General features: G+C 34.1%; 3 protein-coding genes across 4 annotated transcripts in view; 2 read left to right on the forward strand and 1 right to left on the reverse strand.

The window, feature by feature from the left end:
• Positions 1-1919, forward strand: part of LOC129004166 (tyrosine-protein kinase CSK-like) — a 45318-nt gene extending 43399 nt beyond the window's left edge. For both annotated transcript variants that reach the window (XM_054432616.1, XM_054432618.1), the window contains 3 exons: positions 473-559; positions 1019-1111; positions 1621-1919. In XM_054432616.1, coding sequence (XP_054288591.1) covers positions 473-559; positions 1019-1111; positions 1621-1704 — 264 coding nt within the window. In that variant the 3' untranslated portion in view covers positions 1705-1919. The remainder of the gene's footprint in view (positions 1-472; positions 560-1018; positions 1112-1620) is intronic.
• Positions 1920-10528: 8609 nt separating this feature from the next.
• On the forward strand, positions 10529-19159 carry LOC129002204 (cytochrome P450 6a8-like). The gene is made up of 5 exons (XM_054429844.1): positions 10529-10590; positions 12835-13767; positions 15193-15414; positions 15983-16234; positions 18626-19159. The coding sequence occupies exons 2-5, from the start codon at positions 12840-12842 to the stop codon at positions 18802-18804; spliced, it is 1581 nt and encodes a 526-aa protein (XP_054285819.1). The 5' UTR covers positions 10529-10590; positions 12835-12839; the 3' UTR covers positions 18805-19159.
• Positions 19160-19357: 198 nt separating this feature from the next.
• LOC129002203 (uncharacterized) overlaps positions 19358-26290 on the reverse strand; it is a 78371-nt gene continuing 71438 nt past the window's right edge. Inside the window, exons 4-7 of the mRNA XM_054429843.1 lie at positions 24749-24875; positions 23673-23721; positions 22500-22679; positions 19358-22011 (exon numbers count right to left, since the gene is read on the reverse strand). Coding sequence (XP_054285818.1) covers positions 20076-22011; positions 22500-22679; positions 23673-23721; positions 24749-24875 — 2292 coding nt within the window. The 3' untranslated portion in view covers positions 19358-20075. The remainder of the gene's footprint in view (positions 22012-22499; positions 22680-23672; positions 23722-24748; positions 24876-26290) is intronic.

The following is a 26290-nucleotide window of genomic DNA, read 5'->3' on the forward strand; positions in this document are numbered from 1 at the left end:
AAAATATCAGGCTGGCACACTTCCAATTGTTATAAAATTTTCTTTTTGGTTTTGTTGTTAGATTTTCATTTAAATTTGATAAGGTTGATAGGTTTGATAAGGTATTTCATTTGAAAAAAAAATTTTTTTTCTTTACTTGAAAATCACTCCATTGCCGTACTTAAAAAATACTTTAAGGAAGGACATAAAGACAGGGGTCGGTGTAGTAGGGCCTATAACTAAATTGGGAAATTTTGTAAAACAAAAAAAAAATGTTATCGTTATTTAGAATTGAGAATAGATTTTTCAGGCATCGGTATCGAGAATCGATAAATTTTGGTATCGACACATCACTAATTCAAACCCCAAATAGGATAGTTTATTTTGTTTAAAAAAGTATTTTATTTCATTTCATTAGGCCTATTTTATTTTTACTAGCTATTCTTGAAAATTGTCTTTTAAACTTAATAAAAATGTTTTGATTTTGTTTCAGAAATTCTCAAATAAGTCAGATATGTGGAGTTTTGGAATCCTACTGTGGGAGATATATTCCTTCGGTCGTGTGCCTTATCCAAGAATAGTAAGTTTTTTTTTTAAATATTAGTAAGAAAAGTAAACTAATAACTCCTTCTAATGTAAATAAAATAGAAATAAAAAAAAAACTGACTATCAGCGGCTTTGTAGATAACCTTAAATAAATGTCAAAGATTATTATTGAACAAGACAAACAGTATAATAATGTGATAGTTGTTTTTAACTGCTTGAATTGCTTGACCCATATTGCTCTGCTTTGTTTGGAAATGCTGGGTAATCCAGTAGGCTTCTTATTAGTCTTCATATTTAAAAACAAAATACAATTTTGTGAAGATAAGATTAACATTTAGGCATTTATTTACGAATTAAAATTTCAAGCAAATGAATCATCCTTACATTTGAGACTGCCCAAGTGAGGTAGATAATTTTTATTTGTTTTCTGTGACACATTGTAATTATGTTTGCTTTTTCTGTGTATGCTAAGTGTGCCATGTGATTGTTGCAGCCCTTGGCTGACGTTGTGAAACATGTTGAGAAGGGTTACAAGATGGAGGCACCTGAAGGATGTCCACCAGAAGTGTATGAGATCATGAGACAGGTGGGTCGAATATATATAATGAGATTCTTTCAGTTTCTGTTATAAGTTGAAACTTTGTTTGCGAGAAATAAATAAAAACAATGATGACGTTTCCATGACCGTGGGAGTCGATGATTTGTTCTGGAAATTGAAATCCACCTGTGTTTCTCTTCTTAAAGCCCCTGAAAGCTTGTAAAGCTGTAGCTTGTAAAGTTAATTTTACAGTAATTATTCTCTAACAGATAGTTTAAGGAACTGAACTGACACTCTCACTGCTCTGACTATCATATTTCTTGCTTAAACTCACATTGTTCTGGAAATTTAAATCTACCTGTGTTTGCCTCCATAAAGCCTGCCGTTAATTTTACAGTAAACATTCTCAATACAGATAATTTAAGGAACTGAACTGACACTCCCACTGACTATCATATTTCTTGCTTAAACTCACATTGTTTGATCAATTTTTGGCATACCCTCTGTGAAATCGGCTGGTAAAACATGTGATTTTATTGTTGATGTATTATTTTCAGGCTTGGGATCTGCTGCCAGACAAGAGACCGACGTTTAGAGAGGTGAAAGCTAAACTGGCTTTGCTGAAGACTACAACCGTCTAACAGAGACTAACTCAACTGACTTCGTCCATGTAAAAAGTGAACAACACTATTTTATATTGTAATGTAATGTTATACTTGTACAAATTGTAATTGGTTTTAATTTTATCTGTTTGACTGTTTTGTTTTATAGATTTATTGTACATTAAAACTATATTTCTGTATAATATTTAAACACTAACTTCTCCTCACGTAAAATAAAACATATACAACAACAATGGTTGCTATTTAATTTACGCCTGAACAGCACCTAATAGAGGAAGTGGATATTAATATTTGGGTGCATAAATCTTGCAAATTGGTCGGGACAGTTTTATTTGTTCGTCATCAATGCTCAACTTGTGATTTTAAAATACATTTCCACCATAAAAAAGGATTTATTACGCAACGTTACATATTTTCAGTGTACTGGTTATATGTATTTGTGTACATGGGAACTACAAATTGGTGAGACAGAATTGGAACTTGGCAAGCTAGTGAAGTCCCATATACCTCTAAAAATAATTTAATTTAAAATTAAAATATAGTTATTAAAAACAAAGAAAAAAGGTCTTCCCATTACAAAAAAGCTTTAAGTACCAAGTAACATGAAAGTGAAAATATTTCTGTATGTTTCTTTTGTAACACAAAGGGGGGCTTAACCCTCCGAGTGTCCCTAGTTTTGGCCTTATTGTCTGCCTATTTTTTGCGCATTTGCAAGGTTTTATTAAAACGGATCTTAGAAGCTTAAAAACAATGTTAATTATACTGTTCTATATACCATTTTGTTTGGAAAATCATGGGCTTCAATATTATACATAAAACATAAGGAACATTTGTTTCAAAAAAAAATTTTATGTAAAAAAAAAATTTTGGAAAATTTGGAAAAAAAAATAAGTTTGCGCTCAATGAAATTGTATAAATTATAGGCCTATAAATATTTGAAAACAGCCACTTTGTTCTAAATTTTATGAGGATTCCAAAAATATAATAATATAAGGAAGTAGATTTGCAAATAAATAAGTTATGGGCAAAAAACAGATTTCGGTACATAGCGTTTAGCTAAGAATGCATAGCCTAACCATAGCTAGGAATCTGGCTAGGGGTGTGCGATGCATCGAAAATGCATCGAAATTTCGATTCGATTCGATTCGATGCATCGAATCGCGATTCGATTCAGTGGTGGTCAAAAAACGATTCGATTCACGAGGGAGTCAGTATCCATATACGAAAAACGCCTGCAGAAAGTCAATGCAATACCCGCAATACAGGAGCGCGTTGCTGTTGCGTTTCCTTTACGAAGGCGTTCTTATTTAATACATTCTTTGCATTAAATATAGCTTTAATTGTTTTATATTTTTTTTAGAGGTTTTGTTTTTTGTCTTGATGTAAGCAGTGTGTGAAATATTTTACTACTGTGAACCTAGCCAAAACAAGGTAGGTTACTCCAAAATCATTTTAAAAATAAGTCTGAAAAATTGTTACTTAATACTTAACTAGTAAGATCAATGTTATAGACTGATACATTTGGTATTTTTGTTAGGTGTCTGTCGGTCCCCGTCCCCGAATTTTTGTTGGGGCAAAAGAAAAAAAAGAATAATTTATTTCCAAAGAAACACTCTTATATTATTATATCTATTACAGAGGAATTAAAATGTTCAAATGAGAATTAAAAATTAAGTTGGCTCACGACCTTTAATAAAGACACAACAGAGCAATTGCCGCACTGCCACTAGCCAGAGCCAGGTCTAGTCGTCTACTGATAAGAGTAACAAGACAAAAGCCGTGACGCAACACTAACAGTGCAAAGAAAACAAAGTCAAAAGAATAGAAAGACTATTTATCCAGACATACTAGTATAATCATTTATTGTTCATTCAATACCTAATTAAAAATATATTTTAGTATTTTACATAATAAATTATAAACAAAAGAAATATCTGATATAGTGAACAGATCTGTATCTTGGTTAAATAGGGTTAAAAAAATATATTTCTAAGATCCAATACAATATTTACAACTCACAAATTACATTGAATTAATTTCTTTGAAAATAATCTCTAACAGTTTTGTGTTTTTGAATAAAGAAATATATTTCTTTGTCTCTACTTCCTTGTTTCATCACTTGCATTTTGTCAGCAATTGAAGCAACTGGGTAGCAACCGGGTGGTGTAAGAGGGGAGGGGGAGGGTCTATGACCTTGAATTCACACATCGTTGCCCGGGCCTGGCTGGTGAGACTGATTCATTGTTTTTGTTGACATACTACTACCCTTCCTTAAGAGAAAAAGGCCCTGCTGTTCCAAAAACATTGAGGGTAGTTTAAAAACATTGACCTGTGTTGCCAAGGGCACTAGAAGATAGCATTTAACTTTCTTGTCTCTTGATTTAATATTATTTTAATCTTCTATATATTATTTAAGAGTTACTTTTCGGGTACCTAATTAGTTGTGATATTGTTTAGCTTCATTTTATGGATTTTTAATTCTTTTCATTCATTAGCTATCAAAATCAGTTGTTTTAGGATTTTAATCTCTTGCAGTACCGGTAGGTCTATACTACTGTATGACATGATATGCATTTTTTAGTCCTTATTAATTATACCATAAACAATGTTTGTATGTTATTTACTGTTTTTGAGTTTTATAGGAAATTAGTTTACACAATATCTTTTCTTCAATGAGTTCTCCACTTGACATGTTGCTTCTAGCCTGTACTATTTTATTTTTAGGCCCTATAAAAATAATGCCTATGTAAAGCTGTAGGCCTACTGATGCCAATAATAATTCTTTATTTATGATGATGTAACAAATAATGTAAGTGTGAGGTTATTAAACTAAGGAGGTTAGGAGGCAGGGAATGAATGATACATGTTGCATGGTGGAAACATATTATTTTTATTTTCTTCTTGCTTGCAGTCCTGAAGCCGGTCCACAGGCCCTAAACTTGTGATATGTAAATTTATTTCTTAATGGTCTTTTTATATTAAGTTCCATTCAAATTTGTTGTAATTTAGCTACCGGTACCTATTTAGTTATTTAAACAGTTATTAAAATGGGAATGAATGTCTTGATAAAAAAAATATTTTCTTCTTTCTTGCAGTTGAGCCAATTCCAAGTAAAAATTATGAAATAGGCAAGTAAAGCAGCTCACTGGTATTTCCAGCAGTTATTCTAATACATATGATTGAAAATAAATATTTTTTCACCTAAAATTCATATGTAAGTATGAATAGGCCTAATACCACATCAACAAAAATTTGTATTACACAAATGTGATAAATTTTAATTATTGTTAATCCACTCAATTGACAATTATGAATAGAAAAATACCGTATTGCTTCGAATCGAGTTGCATCGAATCGAATCGAAAATCTTTTGAATCGAATCGTTGCTTCGAATCAAAAATTTTTTGCTGCTTCGCACACCCCTAAATCTGGCTGATAATTTACATAAATATCACTACCTACTTCTTCAGGATCATCAACCAGCCCTTCAAAATCACTTAAATCTTGTTATAATGCACCACGTATATCACTACTTTTGATTTTTAACACTAAAACAATGATAAACATAATAAAACACATCAGTCATCAGTGCGAGGTTAACCAAGCTGTTTACAAATACGCACGTCAGCTGTCTGCTACAATTAAGATCGGCTCGAGAGAAAAAAGCGCTTAGAGACAGACCTCGGGAGAAAGCTTAGAATCTGCCAAATAAAACGATACCTAACTCGATCCTGTTCAATCCGATTTTGTCAGTCATAGAGCATTTGCCGTAAACAGTGTTTGTGAGTCGAAATTTCGACACATAACATTCTGAGGGTTAATCTTTTGTTAATAGCTGTAGAATCTTCATTAAAGATCCCAGATGGAATATAGTTATTTTTATTTTGTAAAAAAAAATTCAAACTTCTGGTTTAGACACGAGTGAAATTAAAAAATGAGGCATGACTCAATGAAGTTGATTGGAACCCTGTGTTAGTGTGTCTGTTTCCCGCTGCTCCTAGCATAATGATTGCCATTATTGTATGGTTTTTGGCATTGAACTAAAGACAGCTGGTATCCAGCTGTAAAAGGGGTAGGCAGACACTGTTGTTCTTGTTCTTATCAGCCACTCTTACTGTTCCAGTCACTAACATGGTTTGGACCAGACACATCACAAGTTTATGCTTTGTGTGAGTATTCAATTTGTATACCGCTCACCATTACTGTTCTTAGTGCAAACTTAAAATTTCCAGTCATCTCAATTTTAATACTTTTAATACTTTTTCATTGAAATGGCGACCATACAAAGAAGGTAATTTAAGCAAAGTATGAATGGAGATGAGTGGTGCGATATTGTAGTCTTGTTAGTGGAACGTAAATAAAAGAAACGTCTTATAACACTTAAAACATATATTTACGCTTATACTGTTACTCACAAGATGGTAAATATACAAAACAGATGGTAAGTGGTGATCGATTTCGATTGGACACTCCAATCATCATCAGACCCAATAAGCGAATGACAAGAATCTTAATGGCGTCCCTACTTATATCCTATTGGCTACCGGAAGCACCGGCCAATACATTTTTATAAGTACAATTGTAATCAAAATGTATTTGTTCATTGATCTTTGAGAGTTTAGGATGTTCATCTTCTGTCGACATTCTTCGGGAATCACTCTGGTGCATCTCTTCACGAGGTCGGACAGCTTTTTGGTACCTCTGCGTTGGGTCCTTTTTCAGCTCTTTGAAGTTATTTTCTTTGTTGAAATCTTCCGTCTTCTTTACATATTCATACATACATACATATGTAAAGAAGACGGAATATTTCATCAAAGAAAATAACTTCAAAGAGCTGAAAAAGGATCCAACGCAGAGGTACCAAAAAGAGCTGTCCGACGTCGTGAAGAGATGCACCAGAGTGATTCCCGAAGAATGTCGACAGGAGATGAACATCCTAAATTCGAAAGCGCCCGTAATGAAAGGGATCCCAAAAATACACAAGAAGAATGTACCCATCAGAGCCCTAGTTAACTTTAAATGTGCTCCTACCTACAATGTTTCAAAATTGTTAGCAAGTAAGCTCAGCAATGATTTAGAATTAGAATATGTATACAATGTAAAGCATAGTTATGAATTTGTTGAACGTGTAAAGAACATAGATATAAATTCAAAAAGTAGGCTAGTCTCATTTGATATCGCAAATCTGTACACCAACATACCTGTATCTGAAACTGTAGATCTTGTTAAATGTAGGCTTTTACAGAATAGTTTAGACGATGAATATGTCAATCAGATTCTAAAATTGCTTGTGACTGTTTTGAAACAAAATTATTTTAGATTTAACAATAGATTTTACGAACAAACAGATGGTTTAGCTATGGGAAGTCCACTTTCGGCAATTTTGTCAGAAATATTTTTACAGCATCAGGAAAAAGAAATGTTAAAGAAATTTAAGAAAGAATCATGATGTAAAACTGTATGTTAGATATGTAGACGACATTCTTGTTATCTTCAGACAAGCCCAGGAGCAAGAGCACGAAACGATGATGCAGACACTAAACAGCCACCACCCGAACCTCACCTTTACCAACGAGTTTGAAGAAAACAAAAAGACCAACTTCCTGGACCTCACATTAGAGAGAAAAGACAGCAAGATATCTACAGGAAACCTACGCAAACGGACACTAGAATCAACAGCAAGTCTATCCATCCGACAATCCACAAGACCGCAGCCTTTAGATCTATGCTGTACCGTGCCTACAAGATCCCACTTAGCCAAGCCAATAGGAAGAAAGAGCTGGACACCATTAAGAAGATCGCTCAAGTTAATGGATTTCGAACCAAGACGATAGAGGACATCGCAAGGAAGACGAGGAGTAAAATCGATAGGCAGAATACACTACACAGCAGAACAACATTAGAAGAGATAAAAGAGGAAAACACCAGATATATCACATTTAGCTACACGGGGACTACAACACAAAGGACTGCTAACAGATTCAAGAAATACGGAGTTTCAATAGCCCACAGGACTCAGAACACCATGAGTTAAATACTGCATCCGAAAATAGAAGATTTCAACAAATTCGACGCTTCGGGCATCTATAAAATCAATTGTAACGATTGTGATAACTTCTACATTGGACAGACTGTGAACTTCGTTAACCGCTTCAAAAACCACATATCTGCGTGGAGGAACAACAAACCGGAAAGATCAAATGTCGCACAACACCTGTTACAAAATTGCCACTCACTAGGAAAAATTGAGGATAGTCTAGATATTTTAAAGAATTGTAAGAAAGTATATGTAATGAATGCTTGGGAAGAATTGTATATTTATAAGGAAAAATGTAAAAATAGAAATAAGTTGATCAATGAACAAATACATTTTGATTCCAGTTGTACTTATAAAAATGTATTGGCCGGTGCTTCCGGTAGCCAATAGGATATAAGTAGGGACGCCATTAAGATTCTTGTCATTCGCTTATTGGGTCTGATGATGATTGGAGTGTCCAATCAAAATCGATCACCACTTACCATCTGTTTTGTATATTTACCGTCTTGTGAGTAACAGTATAAGCGTAAATATATGTTTTTTGTTCGCGCGGTAAGGGATAGAAAAATAAATTGACGGAGAAAAGATATATGTGTTTTGTTGAAATCATTGGCTTATAATTTTTGAAATGCTTACACAACATAACCTTGATGTTGCCTGGTCCAAACCATGATGATGATAGTGACTGAAGCGGTTGTTCAATAAATCATTGAATCATTGATGAGAACAAGACCAACAGTGGCATATCCCCTCCACAGCCGGAGTACAACATGAGTAAAACTGATTGGTCCATTCTGCCACACCATAGACAGTAGTAGGCCTACTTCCAGCTGGTATTTCATGATCGATTCAAGTCTTCCTTGATCCTTTTTTCCTGTGTTTGGTTCTGGCTCATTAGTAACAGCATAACTTTTTTGACATTTTAATTTAGTTATTCATCATCAGCTAATAGTTAATTATTGTCAGTATATGAAAAAGAGTGCTGGAATAATTATGGGCTATTTTTTATATTATACCATGCCTGTTGCCAAGGTAAAGACAGTAATAACAAACATGTAAACATTAACACTGTATAGACACTCCATTATTAATAATGTAACAGCTGTTTCAGTTTGCCGAGACAGCGGTGTTGCGACTTTTGTTTCCCGTGACCTTGTATTAGATGAGGCCATGAAGAAAGTGTATATGAGTAAAAAAAAATTTAAATGTGTAGCTTAAACATAATAACATTATACAGTATTTCAAACAACACTTTAGAATAAAAATTTCACTAAGTAAATTGTTTCTATTTTTTTTCTTCAAGAAACTGTTTGTCTGAGTAATAAGATTTAGCAACATATAACTACAGAAATTCTATGAAAATAATTATAAACTAGTGGCCTGTAGGGGCCATAGCCCCTAATTTAGACCACAATAAAAAACCATATATAAAAAGACAAATATTCTAAATATGTTTCTAAAATTATCAATTTTATGTTACTTCTTAAAATTAACAGTGTTTCTTGTTTTATATCTTGGTCTTCCTTCCGTTGGAGTCGTATATTAGTTGCTTCTAATGTGTCAATGAAATAGCCTACAATAATTGTAAAATAATGATTAAATCAATAACACAACATATTACAAATGGAAACATGCACACGGTTGGCCTGAGCCCGGAGAACGACGAATCAGAGCTGAAATCATACAGCCAAACATTGCACATTTTTTCTATTTTAAAATTGAAGATTTGTTTTGTAATCTTACAAATTCTGTTATAGTTTCCATTTTGAGAACCAAATGTAAAGGTTAAAATTATTATTAATTATTATGAAGGCAACTCTCCATTTGGCGGTGGTAAGTCAGAAATATATCTATGAATTTGTCCCTGAATTTTAAGACAGTAAGGCCCATTTCCCGGAATCTCTTTTTGTGTAGTGGAAAGCGACGCAATAGCCATTGCACTGTTGTATTGCCTTATGTTTTTTATGAAGTTTGAATCATGGAAAAACAGTTAGTTCGTCATTTACTTGTGGTTGTGGCATGTCCATTGTGGTAACATGCTTTGCAATGTCCATTTGTGGCCTCCTCTGCGAAGTGAAATGCGCCTCAAGGCATGCAAGTGCTTTATGAGGACCTAGTTTGTGAGAAACAACTCAACTCATTTTCCAGCGTTCTTCTAAAGACGGGTTGTTAGACAGCTTCTGGATTTCTTTCACAGCTAGACCCTACATGACGTTCTCTTTTGCATTTCTTAAGTCTGTTGAATTCCTGGACACTCTTCCACGTCTTGCAGGTCTTCCCCTACCCTGTCTAGTTACGTCACTCATTATAAAAACAGAAAACAAAAAACATTAAACACAATTCATTTTGAAACATTATTTACCAACATTGACTTTCGGAATAAATGTAAACATTGCAAATAAATAAGTAACAGCTGATAGAATGCAGACGTTTTTCAGTCCCCATGCATTTCTTATGGTGGATATTTTACATTATATCTCGTTTTCTGGTAACTTTATGGGCATTCTGCTATTTTTCCCGAGTCCCTGGGGTCAAGACCTTTAATTTAAGACCCCTCCTCCCACTTTTCTGCGACTTAACAGACGTCCACAATTTTCTGGTAAAAATTTTGTCTTACAGAATTATATATATAGATAATGTTATCAACAGTTCTCCATGTTTACAAGTCATTATTGTAACTGGAACACCAAACATCTGAATCATTTAAGGTGTTTGTTTATAACAATGACTAGTGACATTGGGAGGCCAAACACTGGTGAGATAGCAACTTTAATTGTTATCTTGTAAGATAAATATAGCAGGGTTAAGACACTCAGCATCTCAGTTGATAACTGACTTGAGCTTCTGCTGCTTGCACATTCCATTTTGTAAGTGTTTACATGTTATTTATATTCACAACTATATAGGCGTTTGGCAAACTATTACTGTATTCAACTTTTTCAATGTTATTTGACCATAATGCACTAATTTGGTGACCAATTATTGCAGTAGTAGAAGTAGGGTAGGCCTATATTCATTTGTTAAATTGTTAACCTATCATGAACATGCAACAGACCTGTGACAGTACATGGTCAACAGATTCATTACCTAAAATACTAGTAGTACGCTACGCTTATTCTGCGCGTAACGGGATGAGTGAACGTGAGCGCAACAATGGGAAAGTCCACCTGATGTACACTTTTTTCTACTTATTGGTGTCACTGGTAAACACAATGTTATGGGCAAATTAACCAAATCTCAGTTAAACAACAATCCTAACTTCTCGTCCATTAATTAACCAAATTCATTGGTAATGGTAATATACGTGGTGGATTTCCAACAGTTATCGATAGGTGGTAAATCCATCGTTCCTGTATAAAAAGGCCTTTGGAAAATTCACCTCTTTAAAATCATACACAACAGTTTAACCAATTATTGTTTGTTTTAGACATGTTTCTTTATTTGTTATTAGGCCTATGATAAACAAAACAAAGCCAAAATTAATACAAAAAAATTTCAAAATTCTATCTTTTGAGGGTCAAAAATGAGAAAATGGGAAATTCGCAAACAGATTTTTGTTAGCCTGACAGGAAAAACCAAACTAACTAATACTGTTAGAAATACATTTCATCTTATTTCAGACCACTTTGGTTGATTTCTTGGTTTATCAACATTCAATAAGTCCAATAAGGTATGACACCTCAGAACTATTTATTACACAATTTATCGGTTTGGCTTTATAACAATTAGGTCTCAAATCAGCCTATTTCTTAGTTTTACTTGTCCCTTTCTGTAGCATAAACAGACTTACGATTGATGAACTAAGAGACCGATAGTTTACATCTGCGCTTACGTATTCCTTCTGTTAATTCTGACAATCATTGAGCAGAGCTGCCATCTAGCAGGATGTATTAGTTTGCTAAATTCAAGGTCATCAGTCTACCTACCAGCCAGATGGTAGAGAGACAACAACTTTTATTTCATCTTGTAAGATAAGTTTGCAACTCTTTGACATTTAAATTCTGTACCTTAGATAATGAGTTACTTAAGCTCAGTTTAGAACTCACATACATCTTACTGCGCTGCACATTCCTTATGTAAGTGTTTGCTTAATATTTTTTTAAACATTTTATAGCAACCCAGCAGACGCACAGGCAGAGTTTTATCGTTTTATCTATGTCTGCTGAGTCCACAGGCTTAGTTAACACTATTCTAACTACAAAATTATAAGTTAATGGTTATTTCTGTTCGCCTTGTTAGTTTTTTTTGTCGTGCAACTCTTAAGTCAGATTTTAATTAATTGTTTCCTCTCAATATACTTGTGTTACTTATTTTTGTAATTTTTTTTAGTTAATTTTTGAAATTTTAAATATTTGTAGGTTGTAACAATTTGATGTGGAATAAACAATTAATTGTTTCTTTCCTCTTTGTGGCGTTGACTGTTAACAAAGGTTCCGTAATTTTTAGCATCAAAAATATTTTTTAACCCCCCTAACAGGGTAGGGGGTGACTTATTTTTTCAAATAGCAACCCCCATTGAGTGACCCCTGATTTTGAAGGATTTGTCAAAAGAAACACAATGATACAAACCCGAGTTGGATATCTCACCTCTAGCCAAAATGGCAGGTATTCCAAAATTTAATTTACTGTATGTGAAAAAGCACAAATTTCACAAATATGGAAACAAATCTGTATTTTTAAAACCGTAATAATTCAAAATGTTTTATTTTAGGTATGTAATACCTTAGAACTGTTTAAGTAGTAATCTATACTATTATATGAATTTTATTTATGAAAAACTTCACTCAACAATACACTGGACATAATACTAACCCTTTAAGCATCTTGAGTCTGCACTGAATGAAAAACAAATTACGCTTTAATAAATAATAATAGTTGAATTTCTTGTTGTAACAGAAAATGCACTTGTTAATTTGTGTTCTTATTTCACTTTTAGCTTCAGGGTTCTCCAATAACTTATTTCACGTTTTCGGGGGTGTTTCAAAGATGTTGTTGTTTTTAAACGTTCATTGTTAATATGTAATTATAATTGATAAAAGTCATGTAATTAATTTTGGCTAATGGCTCACTTCTCTTTGGATTTTAGGAAACCTTTTGTTTTATTGTTTCAGAGAACATGGGCCTGTTACTTGATGTTCCATTTTTCTGCGAGGTGATTTTGGGTCTTCTACTTTTATTTATAACATTTTACCTATCCGTCGTTAAAAACTACACGTACTGGGAAACCAAAGGAGTTCCTTTTATTGAGCCCTCGTTTCCATTTGGCAACACCAAGGATCTATTAATGGGTAGAAAACAACTGGGAGAAATCTACAATGACTTTTACAACAAATTTAAGGGTGAAAGATACTTTGGGGTTTATGAAATCCGTAGACCAATCTTCGTCGTCAGAGATCCACAGCTAATTAAACACATTTTGACTAAAGACTTTAATCATTTCCAAAACCGATTCACTATATCAAAATCTGTTAACCCCAAGGTAGACTATCTCGCCAAACATCTGTTCAACTTGGAAGGTCAAGAGTGGAAACACATGAGGGTTAAACTGTCCCCGACATTCACATCAGGAAAAATAAAAACTATGTTTCTATTGATAGAACAATGTGTGGAACAACTGATCAACCACGTGAATGAACAAACTGATAAAAATTCTGTGATTGATGTCAAAGATGTTCTTGCTAGGTTCACCTTGGACACTATTGCTACTTGTGCTTTTGGTTTGGAGAGCAACTCCTTGGAAGACAGAGACTCTGAGTTTTACCACTATGGTGTGAAAATCTTCCATTTATCTTTTGCCAGACAAATCAGGCGAATTTTATTTGCAGTGTTTCCAACTATTATGAAACTATCTTCTATTCGTCTGGTTTCAAAAGATCTAACAGAATTTTTCACTAGGGTTGTGAGGGATACTCTTGAATACAGGGAGAAAAATAATGTCACCAGAAACGACTTTCTTAACCTTTTGATTCAAGTAGGTCAAAATAAAAATTCTGAAAAAGAAGAGGTCAATGGAAACAGTGAAAACAAGGCTAAGGTAAACACAGGTAAGATATTCAACTCTAAGTTTCTAAGTTGAAATTTAGCAGATGTTTACATGGGCGTCCATCTGACTTCTCTAGGGGAGGGCCAGGGGTTGGGGTCCGGAATTAACTTCAGTAAAAAGGGTGGTCTTAGGAGTACTGTACTTGAAAATTCTTTTATCAAATTTGGATCTAAAATATTTGCTTTTACAAATTTTTTAAACTAAATTTGCTCAGCGGGTCCGGGAACTCCCAAGAGATCCGCACAGGCAAAAAATTATTATTGGGCCAAGCTTGGATTGAGTTGAGACAAAACGAGTGCAAATTTCAGTGACCGTGGAGAGCATTTATGGAGATGCACGATCGAAAATTGACGAGTTTACCGTTATCGTGGGAGACGATCATGTCCGGAGACCGCGAAAGATGTCCAAGATTTTTTTTACCTCAAAAGATGCTCATGATTTTGCTGCTACTACTAATGATGTTCTCATGACCACGGAAGATGTTTATGGTTACGCCGAGATCGTGGATTATGTTCATGATTTTGCTGTGACCGCAGAATATGTTCTCTATCTTACAGTGACCTCGTCAGAAGTTCTTTATTTTGCCACAAACGCGGAAGATGTTTTTGATCATGCCGTCACCGCGGAAGATGTTCTCAAGATTACAGTGACCACGGAAGGTGCTTTTGATTTTGCCGCCACCTCGGAAGGTGTTTATGATTTCACCGTGTCCACGGATGACGATTATAATTTCAACGTGACCGCAGACTAAAACAGGTTCAAAAAACAGGTATTAAACCAGTACGAGTTCAAAATTCCCGCATAGTTCCTGATTCAATAAATGTCCGCAAACTTCTCGGAATTCTCAATCTGTATGGTCACCCTGGTAGGGTATCAAAGGGGGGGGGCTTCAAACACCCTCTTGCCCTTACGGACGGACGCCCATGCCTGTGCAACTTAAAGCATGTTTGGTTTACATTAATTTTAAATTCCAATCATGAAACCATTAATATTATGTCATATAAATTTTCTCTTCAAACTTATCAAGAAATATTTAGTAAATGATACAATTATCCTAGAACATTGGATAGGAACAAAAGTAGTAAAAACATTCACCAATGGTTTTGTCATAAACATTTTTATCTCAGGAATGTAGTATCATAGATAAAACATACTCCCTTAGACACTTGTGTTGCTTAGTCTATTGCAGTATTTTTTCTAGATAAATTTTGAATTTTTCCCACTGTTAGTAAAATAAGATGACTGTTACAGAAAAATTGTAGTTACATTTTGTTATGTTTCTTATTTATTGCTCTTATCAAAAGACAGACTACAGTTTACACTCAGTACTCTCCAGCTATTATATATTCTTTGTAAAATATTCACAGCAACTTTGATCATGATTATTTTCCCACATCATGTTTTCACATTTCCCTTGCCTTTTAAGCTTTTACAGTGGAAGAAATCGCAGCTCAGTCATTTGTCTTTTTTGCCGCTGGGTTTGAAACTGCATCGTCAACAATGTCATTCTGTCTCTACGAGCTTGCTCAGAACCCTGATATTCAAGACCGACTCTATGAGGAAATCAAAGAGACTTTGTCGAAGCACGATGGCAAACCTACCTATCAGACGCTACAAGAAATGCCATATATGGATAAAGTCATTAATGGTAATTATTTTTAACATTATCGATGTATTCTTTATTAAATAAAAGTTCTTTTAAATTAAATTGTACGTACACAGTAGAGCTAAAATAAAGTAGTTTATTTTTTTACCTGTATATAAGGTTAAAGATTATTACACTTCTACACTTTAGAATTATGCAGATTTCAGCAGCCCAAATACCAATAATTAATTGTAAATTACCATGTACCATGTTATTCCCTTAAAATTTACCTGTTTTCTGATTTTATAGCTTAGGCAATGAACTTTGGAACTTTGCGCCACTCATCGAGGTTCTGGTTTGTCTTTAAATTTAATTTTCACTAACGCTACATCAAGTCTTTTAAAGATGATGAGGGATTATATCATTGTCACCAAGCAATGTGTTGGTAAAGTTGGCAAAGTTGATGCCTCATTTAATGACATAACGTACTTTTTCTCAAAAGATAGCATCCCAAAACTTATTAATTGCATATTTATATTAATAAAATACTTCAGGTTCTCAATCAAGAAAAATATTAAAAACCTGTTAAATTATACTTTTCACAAACATACTTACTTTCTCATACTTTCAGAAACACTGAGGCGATACGCCTCCCTTGCCGTTCTCAACCGGGTTTGCACAGAGAAATACAAGGTGCCAGACTCTGAATTGGTGATAGAGGAAGGTACGAATGTGGTGATACCAACCTTCGCAATCCACCATGACCCTCAGTTCTACCCAGACCCATTCAAGTTTGACCCTGAGAGGTTCAGCCCTGAGAGAGTGAGAGAGAGACATCCCTATGTTCACCTACCCTTCGGCGAGGGCCCTCGGGTCTGCATTGGTTAGTACATTTTGACACTTCAAGAGAAATATACAATTTGATGCGAGGAGAGCGTTCCGTTCATATTTAAAAATTGTACCCAGAATTTGAATTAGGGCACACGAGGGTGCCTACTTTAAAGCAAAGATAAGAGAACGGCGAATGTTGAAAGAGTGAGTAATAGCTTTGTTACTGGTTTGATAACAGAAAGCTAGTTCTTTAGCCAGGATCATCTATCCAATTATCAAAGACAACTGGGTCCAGTTTTGAATTATCTCTATAAATTCTAAAGTCTTTATTTGTTGGTAGGCCATAACTTCCTTATTTCTTCACAAATGTTCATAAATGAGGAGTAATTTTAAAACTCTTTTCACCAACTACATAAAAAAAATCAAATCACTCATTTTCCAATAGTTTTTTTTTCAAACGGTCTATTATATCATTTTGCAAGTAATTTATACTTAAATGTTTATTTACGTTATTCAATCCACTGAAACATGTGAATTAAATTAATTTAAAACAAACGAATATTTACTTCTCAAATCCGAGTGTTTTGTTTTTACTTAATCTATGACGACCAAAATACTTAGTCTGTGTTTTCTATGATAAATAACCCTGGAGATGAAATCACATTGTTCACTTTAAAGAAGTCTAAACAAGAACAACTCAAAGTAAGTACCGCATGGATTCTTTAGCTTTTATATATAACGACATGTAGCCCTCATTTTGAAATGCCTACCAACCATTCTATTTATATTTAAGAATTCCATTTCCAAACATCACATCTTATCTTATTTCTTTATTACAGGTATAAATGGTTATGTTGTGTAGAATATATTACCGACAGGAAACGATTTAAACAAGTTTTATTCGGTTCTTTACCAAGTAAAGTAGAACGCTATGTTGTACCCATAAGAGTTTTTGAGCTCATTATGCCCTTTTGGTTTGTCACCTCATAAACCCATGCTATAAAGAACTCTATTATCAAGTTGATGAGAAACCTCAGCAGGGCCCAAGATTGGTTGCAGCATGTAGCTCTTTTGGGCACCTATTCAATTCAATTCAATTCAAATATCTTTATTAGTTTTTATGTACATTGTACAATAAATAGTGTCAAAATAGTCCAACAGGATAAAAAACAGCAAAACATGAGGAATGGTTATAAAAACAACAAATACATTTTACAAATCTAGTAAGAATTTCAACTATCATAGCAACTGAGGGAGGTGAACAAATCGTCAAAAGAATAAATTATTGCTAAATTTATTAAAAACTCTTTCAATATTTTAAAAATTGGTTTGGATCTGTTTCTTTTTTAATATTTTTTGGAATAAATTTAAAAAATCTATTACCTACACTACAGCAAAGTTGGCTGACTCCTATACAAGGTGAATTTCGTAAGGTAAGGTCCAGTTTTGATCTGACAAACTCTGTTGGAAACCAATCCCAAGGAATAAAATAAAAATATTTCAAATGAGCTTTGAATACAGAATGTACCAGACTGGATGATCACTAGTTTGAATCTAAAAATCGTCAAATACAAACATATCATACATAATTTTAAAGCTCTGTAGTCATCATTGTTTGCAGTGAAGTTTGTCTCTTTAGACCTTGTGACACCTAATGTGCATCAATTAACATGCCTTTTATTAAGGGAAAACATGGATTTGGTTGAAAACTCGTAAACTAAAACATATACACATAAAATAGACATTATTAAGTTGCTTGGAATTTCAATACCTTTACAATGATATGCAATTTGACATATCATGCTATTTGGAATGTTTGTTTTTTGGCTATGTACCTAACTATATATTTTGAATTTGTTTTGATAATACTTAAATTTTGCATATATACAGTAGAACCTCTTTAATCCGAACCCCCGTAATCCGAACATCCACTAATCCGAACCCCTCATTGCTGTACTCTATACACAGTACTGCAGTTCTTTATTGTATACTGTATTTAATGTACAGTAGGTACTGTTTATTCACCATTTTTACTACTGTATTAAATAAACACTGTATTTTAATTTATAAAACATTTTTTTCACTTTTCCCAAAATAATTTAGATCAATTTTAGCCATGTTTTAGCTATTGTTAAGTAAAAAGAACAATATGTTCTGTAATACGAACTATTCACTAGTCCGAACTACCCCTGGTCCCAATTAGTTCGGATTAAAGAGGTTCTACTGTATGGTCAAATAAAAAGCTTAATTTATGAGAAATGTGGAACTAAAACCACAGTAAAGATTTCTGTATTTTTTGAAGTATATAGAGAAAATATAGGGGATACTTATTCTACAAAAATGTTTGTATTAAGTTGGACTGCTCGTTGCATAAAACCGCTACTCAAATTAAAGCCACTCTTTAAAATGTTTCCATCACATCACTGATACTAATTTTTTTCAGGCATGAGATTCGGCCTCTTACAAACAAAGATTGGACTTGCTTACATGCTTATGAATTTTGAGTTTGGACTAACAGCTCAAACCCAGATTCCTGTGCCTCTCAGCAAAACGTCATTTGTCACTCAGCCTGAAAAACCTATACTGTTACAGCTGACTAGAAGAAAATCTGCTGTGCTCTGAAGAAATCTCCATGTAAATGTGTTAAGAGACTTGGATTAGTACAGTATTATTGAAATGATTTACACCAGAAGGTCAGCGTATGTTTATTAACTGGCTAGTAGGAGTTTAGTTTATTCGTCTCTCTACGTTTTAGATAAAACGTATGTTAACCAACCTTTGTAATGATCATGTGCAGTAAGCAGTGTTGCAGAAACAAGTTTATAGACCTTACTATACTATCTATGTTTGTTTTGTTATAGGGGGTCTACTCATTATTTTTGTTGCTTAAGAATTGCTGTTATACAATAGTCTCAGGTATTAGCTTATCATCTGCATGTTTTGTATTGCTTTTATACTATTAAATAAAGTTTATAAATTTACCTTATATATTGTGAGAAACAAAGAAAGATATTTATAGTACAAAAAATCTGCTCATAACATAAAAGACTGAATATATGGATATTGTTTCTCATAACAATAATAGAATCAGAATGTGTTTACATAGAACCAATCGGTTCTAGAACCTTTTGGTTTGAATTGCATGATCCTAATTAGTGGTTAAATAAATCTCATATTCACTGAAAAGTGTTTATTTCCTTTCTACATAGACAGAACTTGTTTACACTTTGTACAAGCTCAGCAAATCTTGCATCACATCAAAACTTTACTTTAAAGTTTCAATCGAAAATAAATAGATAATAAATAAATAAAATAAATAATTAGTCCTAAACTGAAGTTTAAAATGTGTGAATCATTAGTAATATCTATACAATTTTGTAAGTTTTACAAATAAGTTAATGTGAAAACATTCATGAATTTTGCTTGTCAAATAAGTTCTGTGTGGATTGTATCGGTTAACTTCTTGGTATGGAGGCCAAGTTGACAACTGAAAAACTTAAAACTAAAACACTTCAAATACATAATACACTCAAATATACATAAATACATAAATATGTCTAAGCTTCACATTATATGTCTAAGCTCAAACCTTATATTTTACATGGGCTACTCATTAACTTCATGACTAGAAACAACATCATTTACAATAGTCCACTCACTTTTCTACACAACCAAGAAAATGTTGCACTGTACGTGTACAAGAATCTTCATTATTTTCACTACTAGACAAATCTTGTAAAAGCAACACTATCTTTGTAGCAAAGACGTGGATTGAACAGAACAAGTTCTAGAAATGATTTATTTAAGTGATTTACACTTAAGGAAAGAGCAAACCCGAACTTTAAAGTGTCTTTATCACTTCTGATAGATCTGTTGCCAAAAGGTGATTACCACTAGTAGAATGGTTTCATGATAGGACTCGACTTTCTCCTTGTCTTTGAGTCGGTGTGGATTGTAGGAGCTCGAGGGCTACAGAAGGACTTTCTGTTTGGCCGCGGTGTCGCATGTGACAACCTATCCATTGGAGCTCTTGAGGAGCTACTGTGAGAGGTAGAGCTACTGTGAGTTTTATTGTTCCAGCTCTCCGGTTGGTCCCCGTCGCTGGAGACTATCCCAGAGGAACGATTACTCCTGGGCCTTCTCTCACTTGACGTCAACTCTTCCATTGACGTTGTTACATTACTTGACGCACTGCTAGACTTGAAGCTCGCTTCACTAGATATAGAACTAGACCGGGCAAAGCCCTTTGTTGTTTCTCCCGCAACATGACATTTCTCCTTAGAATTACTTTTTTCTAGTTTGTACTTGGATTCTCTTGAATTAGTTTTATCTGTATCTAATTGTGATTTTGTTAGCTTTGTTGAACATTTGGTGTCTATTGTCTTGTTGGATGTATCGGTTTTAGAATCTACATGACTTTCTTCAGTGTTTGTTGAAGGAAGAGTTTGTGTTTCAGTAACTTCTGAGTTTTTGGTTTCCTCATTGACTTCATTGATGGACTTTGGCGCAGGCCTCATTGTAGGCTTCTTCCTTGCTGTTCTTTTAACAGATCTTAGAGCAATGTCTATGTTAGGGATGAAGAGTCTAAGTGCGTTTGCACCAGTGGGGAACTTTTTGTTGGGTGTTTTTTCAATCAGTGGTGGTATTTTCTCTTCCAACTGCCCAGCATTCATGGTTACCTCTAGAGAACACTTGGTGACTATTTCTTGGTGTAGGTTGTAAGCAGATATTAGTTGGGCGACAGTGTATCTTGGTTCATCTTCCTCTGAGTACAAGTCATTGGTTATTCTCTCTAAGCTACCAGCATCTTCATCGGAAATTTCAGAACCGGATGTGCTTGTACCCTCAGTGAGAGATAAAGAATCATGATTTGTATCTGGAGAATGAGGATCATCATCAGAATGAATGAACGATAGTTGCTTTGTCAATAGTGGAGGTGGTCTGTGTTTTTCTTTTTTGCTCATGTAAACAGACTGTTCATCCTTTTTATTTTCCTTAGAACCCTCCAAGACATTATCGTCTTTTAGAGAATCGGAAACATTTTCTTTGTTAACTTCATCATCCACCTTGCTTTTTTTTGGTTCGTTATTAATGCTATTTTTACAAATGAATTTTAGAACTGACTGCAACGGCTGGACTTCTGGTGGAACGGGCACATCCATTTCAAAAGGCTCTTCTGATTGTGTGGATGGCTGAGGACTCTCATCTTTCTTTGATTCTTGTGCACTATCTTCATTATTTTCAACGTTTGCACCGTTGTCTTGGTGACGGATGTTTTCTTTGTCATCGGTCATCGTAGAGATCGTAGTAGCTCTTGTCAGAGTCTTCAGTATTCCACGGAGCGGAGAAGATTCAGGTACTTTGATATCGGTTTTGAGAGCCCCAACTGTTTTGCAGAGATTGAGAACTTCATGAGACTTGGAGAGACTCCTCAGCCCATATAGCTTCTCACGAGACTTATGAAGCCCTGGTGTCATCATTGACTGTTGATCTGAGATGAGGCGCTCTCGAGACTTGGACACTAAAGACATTTGACTCTCGCACATCCGACGAGTACGAGACATCAGCGTGGACTTTCTTAAATTCTCCTGAGGAAGGTCTTTGGAGCGGGAGATGACTTTTTCAAACAGTGCTTCTCTGGACTTTGACAAGTACTTGCGAAGGTTCTTCTGGTTGGTGGAAGGTGGACATGATGAACATCCTACTCTACGAGATGGGTCTGGAGGGTTGACGATTGTCTCTGTCCTTGGAGAGTTCTTGCAGGTGCTGGTCTTGCGGTTTGATGCCAGCCAACGATGTCTTAGGCACTCCCTTGCTGTCATTCTGTGTCTGAAACAAATTCAGAAAATTAGTCAAGTTGACAAAAAGCTTAAAGTTCTTAATGATATATTACATGAAAAGGCTATTTTATTTGGGGGGAAACACTGAGAAACAATACCGATTCTGGATTTTCGAATATCATAAAATATAATACGGTAAAAAATAATAATACTAAATTATTTTAGTGAAATACGATTTGAATAGCACAAGAGCTTGATACAATTTGGTTAAGGATATTAGTTGGCGTTGGCATCCATATTTTATATAAAAGCCAACTTCTAAGTATCTAAACTGTATAGGTCATGCAGAAAGTTTTGATTTACTCATTCATACGTTCCAACGGCAGACCCATTTAAATTTAGATTGATGGAAGACATTCATTTAATTGCTGTGTAAATGTCAGTAGTCTACAACAATAAATTGGAGTTTTATGAAATTGCATGCAATATTTTGTACACCAAATTTAAAACATATTCTTTAACTTATTTTTGACATACTTTGGGTCTCTGACAAGAAGTCGCCGGATGAAGTCCTTAGCATCATCAGAGATGTCCTCAAACAGCTCGTCTGGAAAGTCAAGAGCAGCCTGTGAGATGTTCAGGAATGTCTCTTGGTCAGTCTCTCCACCAAACGGGGAAAACCCAGTGAGGAGGACGTATGTTGTCACTCCCAGAGACCTGGAAATAAAATTTAGCTTGGAGAATATTTAAAAAGAAAAAAAATGTGGTACAAAAAGATGTTTTGATTACTGTAGAAGTATTGAAGCTACTTGTAAAATTATTTTTTTTATCCATTAGTTTTTCAATATATGCATTGATTTAAAAGTATGCAAATGTTTTACATCCAGTAGAATGGTTTCATAATATTGTCTTCCATCAAGGACTTTTTTACAAGTCACAAACTCTTTTTGAGATATGCAATTGGGACTATCTGGAAATTGGGAATCTTGGAATTGGGAGCCTATGGGAACATCTGCGCTAGACTTTCTCCATTCATGAAAAAAACTTGAGGTTCGTGTCCCATGGAAAAATAACAAGAAGGGCTTAAATATGGAAATGTACCTTTTATTTTCATCAGATGTCTTTAAGGATGAATCTCTGATGGACGTTTGTACTATAATGATCAACAAGCATTGAGAAATCTGACAAGTTTAAGCTTTACTAAGCTTATAGATATGCTGAAGTATATATTTTTTTTATTTTATCCAGATCATAGATTTAAAAAAAACCTTAACTACCGTATTAGAAATGTAATAGTATACACATGTTGTTTGTTCCAATGTTTTTGTTAATTAATTCAGGTGCATTTTGAAATACTAGACTCTTACAGAGTGAGCCATTAACTTTGGGTCTAAAAGCAAATTAATTTACTAAGAAAAATTTTGATATCTTTTGCTAATAGGTATATTCTTAAAATGTAATAAATTTGTTTGGAGATAATATGTATTGTAGGCCCTACAATTTTTTTTAAGAGGTTGGCGGCCTCTTTTAACCTTGCATTTGCCCGTCCACATAGACTACAGATCTGTGCGTGGAAGTATCCAGGAAAGCAAGGGGTGAGCCGGTACAGTACAAAGGTGAACTGTACTGATAAAAGTTAAGGAACCACTAACCACAGTTTTTTAATAATAGTTTTAATATAATTAGCTACATATGAAATAAAAATCTTACCACATGTCTGCTGCCAACGTGATAGGCTCGTAATGCAGGATTTCAGGAGCTGAAAAGTAATTATTTATCAGTTACAATTATATAATAATGATAATTATAATTATCAGAAGTTTCATATTGAAGTGACTGTCATGCACCACAAGAAATTTTAGTATGACCTACTTATAATGCAGCACGATAAAAAATAGGTTCTAATAGAATAGCATATTGAAAATAATATTTTACTGTAAAGTTTTGATAAAAATTCACCAATCACCTACAGTAAAACCTCTTTAATCTTAACCCCAGTAATCTGAACGTCCCATTGCTGTACTCTATACACAGTATAGTAGTTCTTTATTGTATACTGTATTTATTAATATACACACCGTAATTTTTTTATATTGTAATGTAGCCTATGAGTACTATTTATTCAATATGTTTACTACTGTGTTCTTAAAAATGATTTTTTACTTTTCCCGTAACATTTACTTAGAATGTTGTAAATAGTCTAAATATGCAGCAATTTTGTCCAAAATAATTCCTAATTTTTTAATAACTTTTTTATTCTTCTAGAAAACATTCCTAGTACATCGGTTAAGTTGATATAATTAAATAAAAGACCGTATACTATACTTTTATTATACACTCTAAATAGTATGACAAAAAAATGTACTTTTCATCACTCTGTGTTCAAAAATAGCCCGTTTCCATACAGCTGAAATCCTTGAAAATCGTCAATTTCCATACGCCAAAAACAAATAGTGATCAGCTGACTTTTCCTGACATAAACATTAATTTCGCTGCACAAACAATACTTTGCCTGACATCAACAAAGTTACGTTTTACTTTTTTTAAAGTTTGATGAAGTAGGTTTTTTTTCATCATGATAAAAAGTATCGTTAAATACTGTCACGAAAGTCCCATTCGGGGCTCGATAGTGTTTCCTATGCTCGATGTCTTCCATGTTTCGACTCGCATGTAAAACATGATCTAGCCCCGAAATGGAACACTTTCGTGTCTAGTAGCATAGTAGTGAAATATACTATTTCCTAACTAACGTTTTTTTAATTACTTTTATAATTTTATTCTCTTACCAACATACTCCGGTGTTCCCAGTATCTCTCTAATTTCTGTGCCTTCCACGATGACTCTGGATATCTCAAAATCACAAACCTTCACATCACAGTCGGGAAAATCTCCCATCATCACCAGGTTTTGGGGCTGAAACAGGATAAATATGTTCATATTTAATGCAAATTTTAAATTTTATTTATATAGTAGTTATGTAGCTACAGTATGTGTTTTAGACATTTTCCAATAAGTATTGAAGATTTACTAAATAATACGATTAATGGCTGAGATGCAAGTGGGGGACAATGTAATTATGTTTTAACGGGTTTGGGCGTAAGATAGGCAAAATGGGAACAGCATTCACAATGCATGGCTTGGAATGAAGGCGTTATAAATGGATTTGCTACGGAATGTCGTCATACGCTGGAAAGTTTACTTACCTATTTTCTTATCTTTGATTTACTTGCCGATTACTGGTTATTTTTGGTGATTGTATTTTAGTATTTTTTTACAAGTAGTAAAAACTCAACCCATTTCCGTAAAAAAAATACTTTTTTTGACAATTGTGTTGACAATTAGATAGGTATCAATATAATAAAAAAAATAATAAAATGGAAACTAAATAATACTATTTGTGGGTGATACCCCATCTAAAATAGGATACTATTCCTTTTACAAGTAGTTATTGATTTTATTGTGTGGTAAATATGTCCAATCATTTTTGTTTACGGGTGGACGACTTGAGGGAAAGATTAATACAATTTGACGATATCTTCGGGCAAAGCCACCAACTTTCGCATGTGTTTCAAAGTTAAAACGACTACTACAAATTCATCATAGCACGATCGGAGTTATTAAATCAAAGTCAAATAAACAAAAGCCCAGTTTTCTTTTTCAACATAAATCCACCCAACATTTTGATATCTTAATCGGGTACCTTCTCCAGTGACCCAGCAACACATACAACTATCAAACTATGCATTCAACACTTGTTTCGTAGTGACGTCAGATTGTATAATGAATGAAACGTCAGCGCGTCAACTATATCTTGATTCAGGCTTGCAAACCTTCAATCAGCTGTGCTCGGGAACGTTGCTTCAAAGCCTCGCCTTTATTATGCTGATCCCTCCCCCCACCGATGATCAACTATACCCTATCATTACCTCTATCGTCGTTATCAGCTGTTCAACAATCACTGACGTCATAGTGTTGTAACTACAAGTGGGACTATCCGTTTGTGTTTTGATTGTTGGTTTGGTGGGTTAGAGATACTGGTGTCACAGTAACCTAAAAAACGTGGATGAAAAACAAGATCCATAGTAGACTGAAGCTATAGAAATATGGTGTTTTACATTATTATATTTATCCCCACAAGTTAACAGTGCGTCCTTAAATTCACCCCTGGTATTATAGCCAATCAAATATTGCATTTGTACCAGTATGATGACAAAGAATGCACTTTGATATTATTCTTCGATTGTATATTGCGCTCAGGTAAATAGTTCTGGATTACGTTTGGACTATATTCCAATTGTGTAAAAGGTTTACATTTATGATTGGCTAGA

Source organism: Macrosteles quadrilineatus, unplaced genomic scaffold (genome assembly GCF_028750875.1).
Source record: "Macrosteles quadrilineatus isolate MER2022 unplaced genomic scaffold, UCM_ALF_1.0 Scaffold_9__3_contigs__length_116548681, whole genome shotgun sequence".
Taxonomy (NCBI): Eukaryota; Metazoa; Arthropoda; class Insecta; order Hemiptera; family Cicadellidae; genus Macrosteles; species Macrosteles quadrilineatus.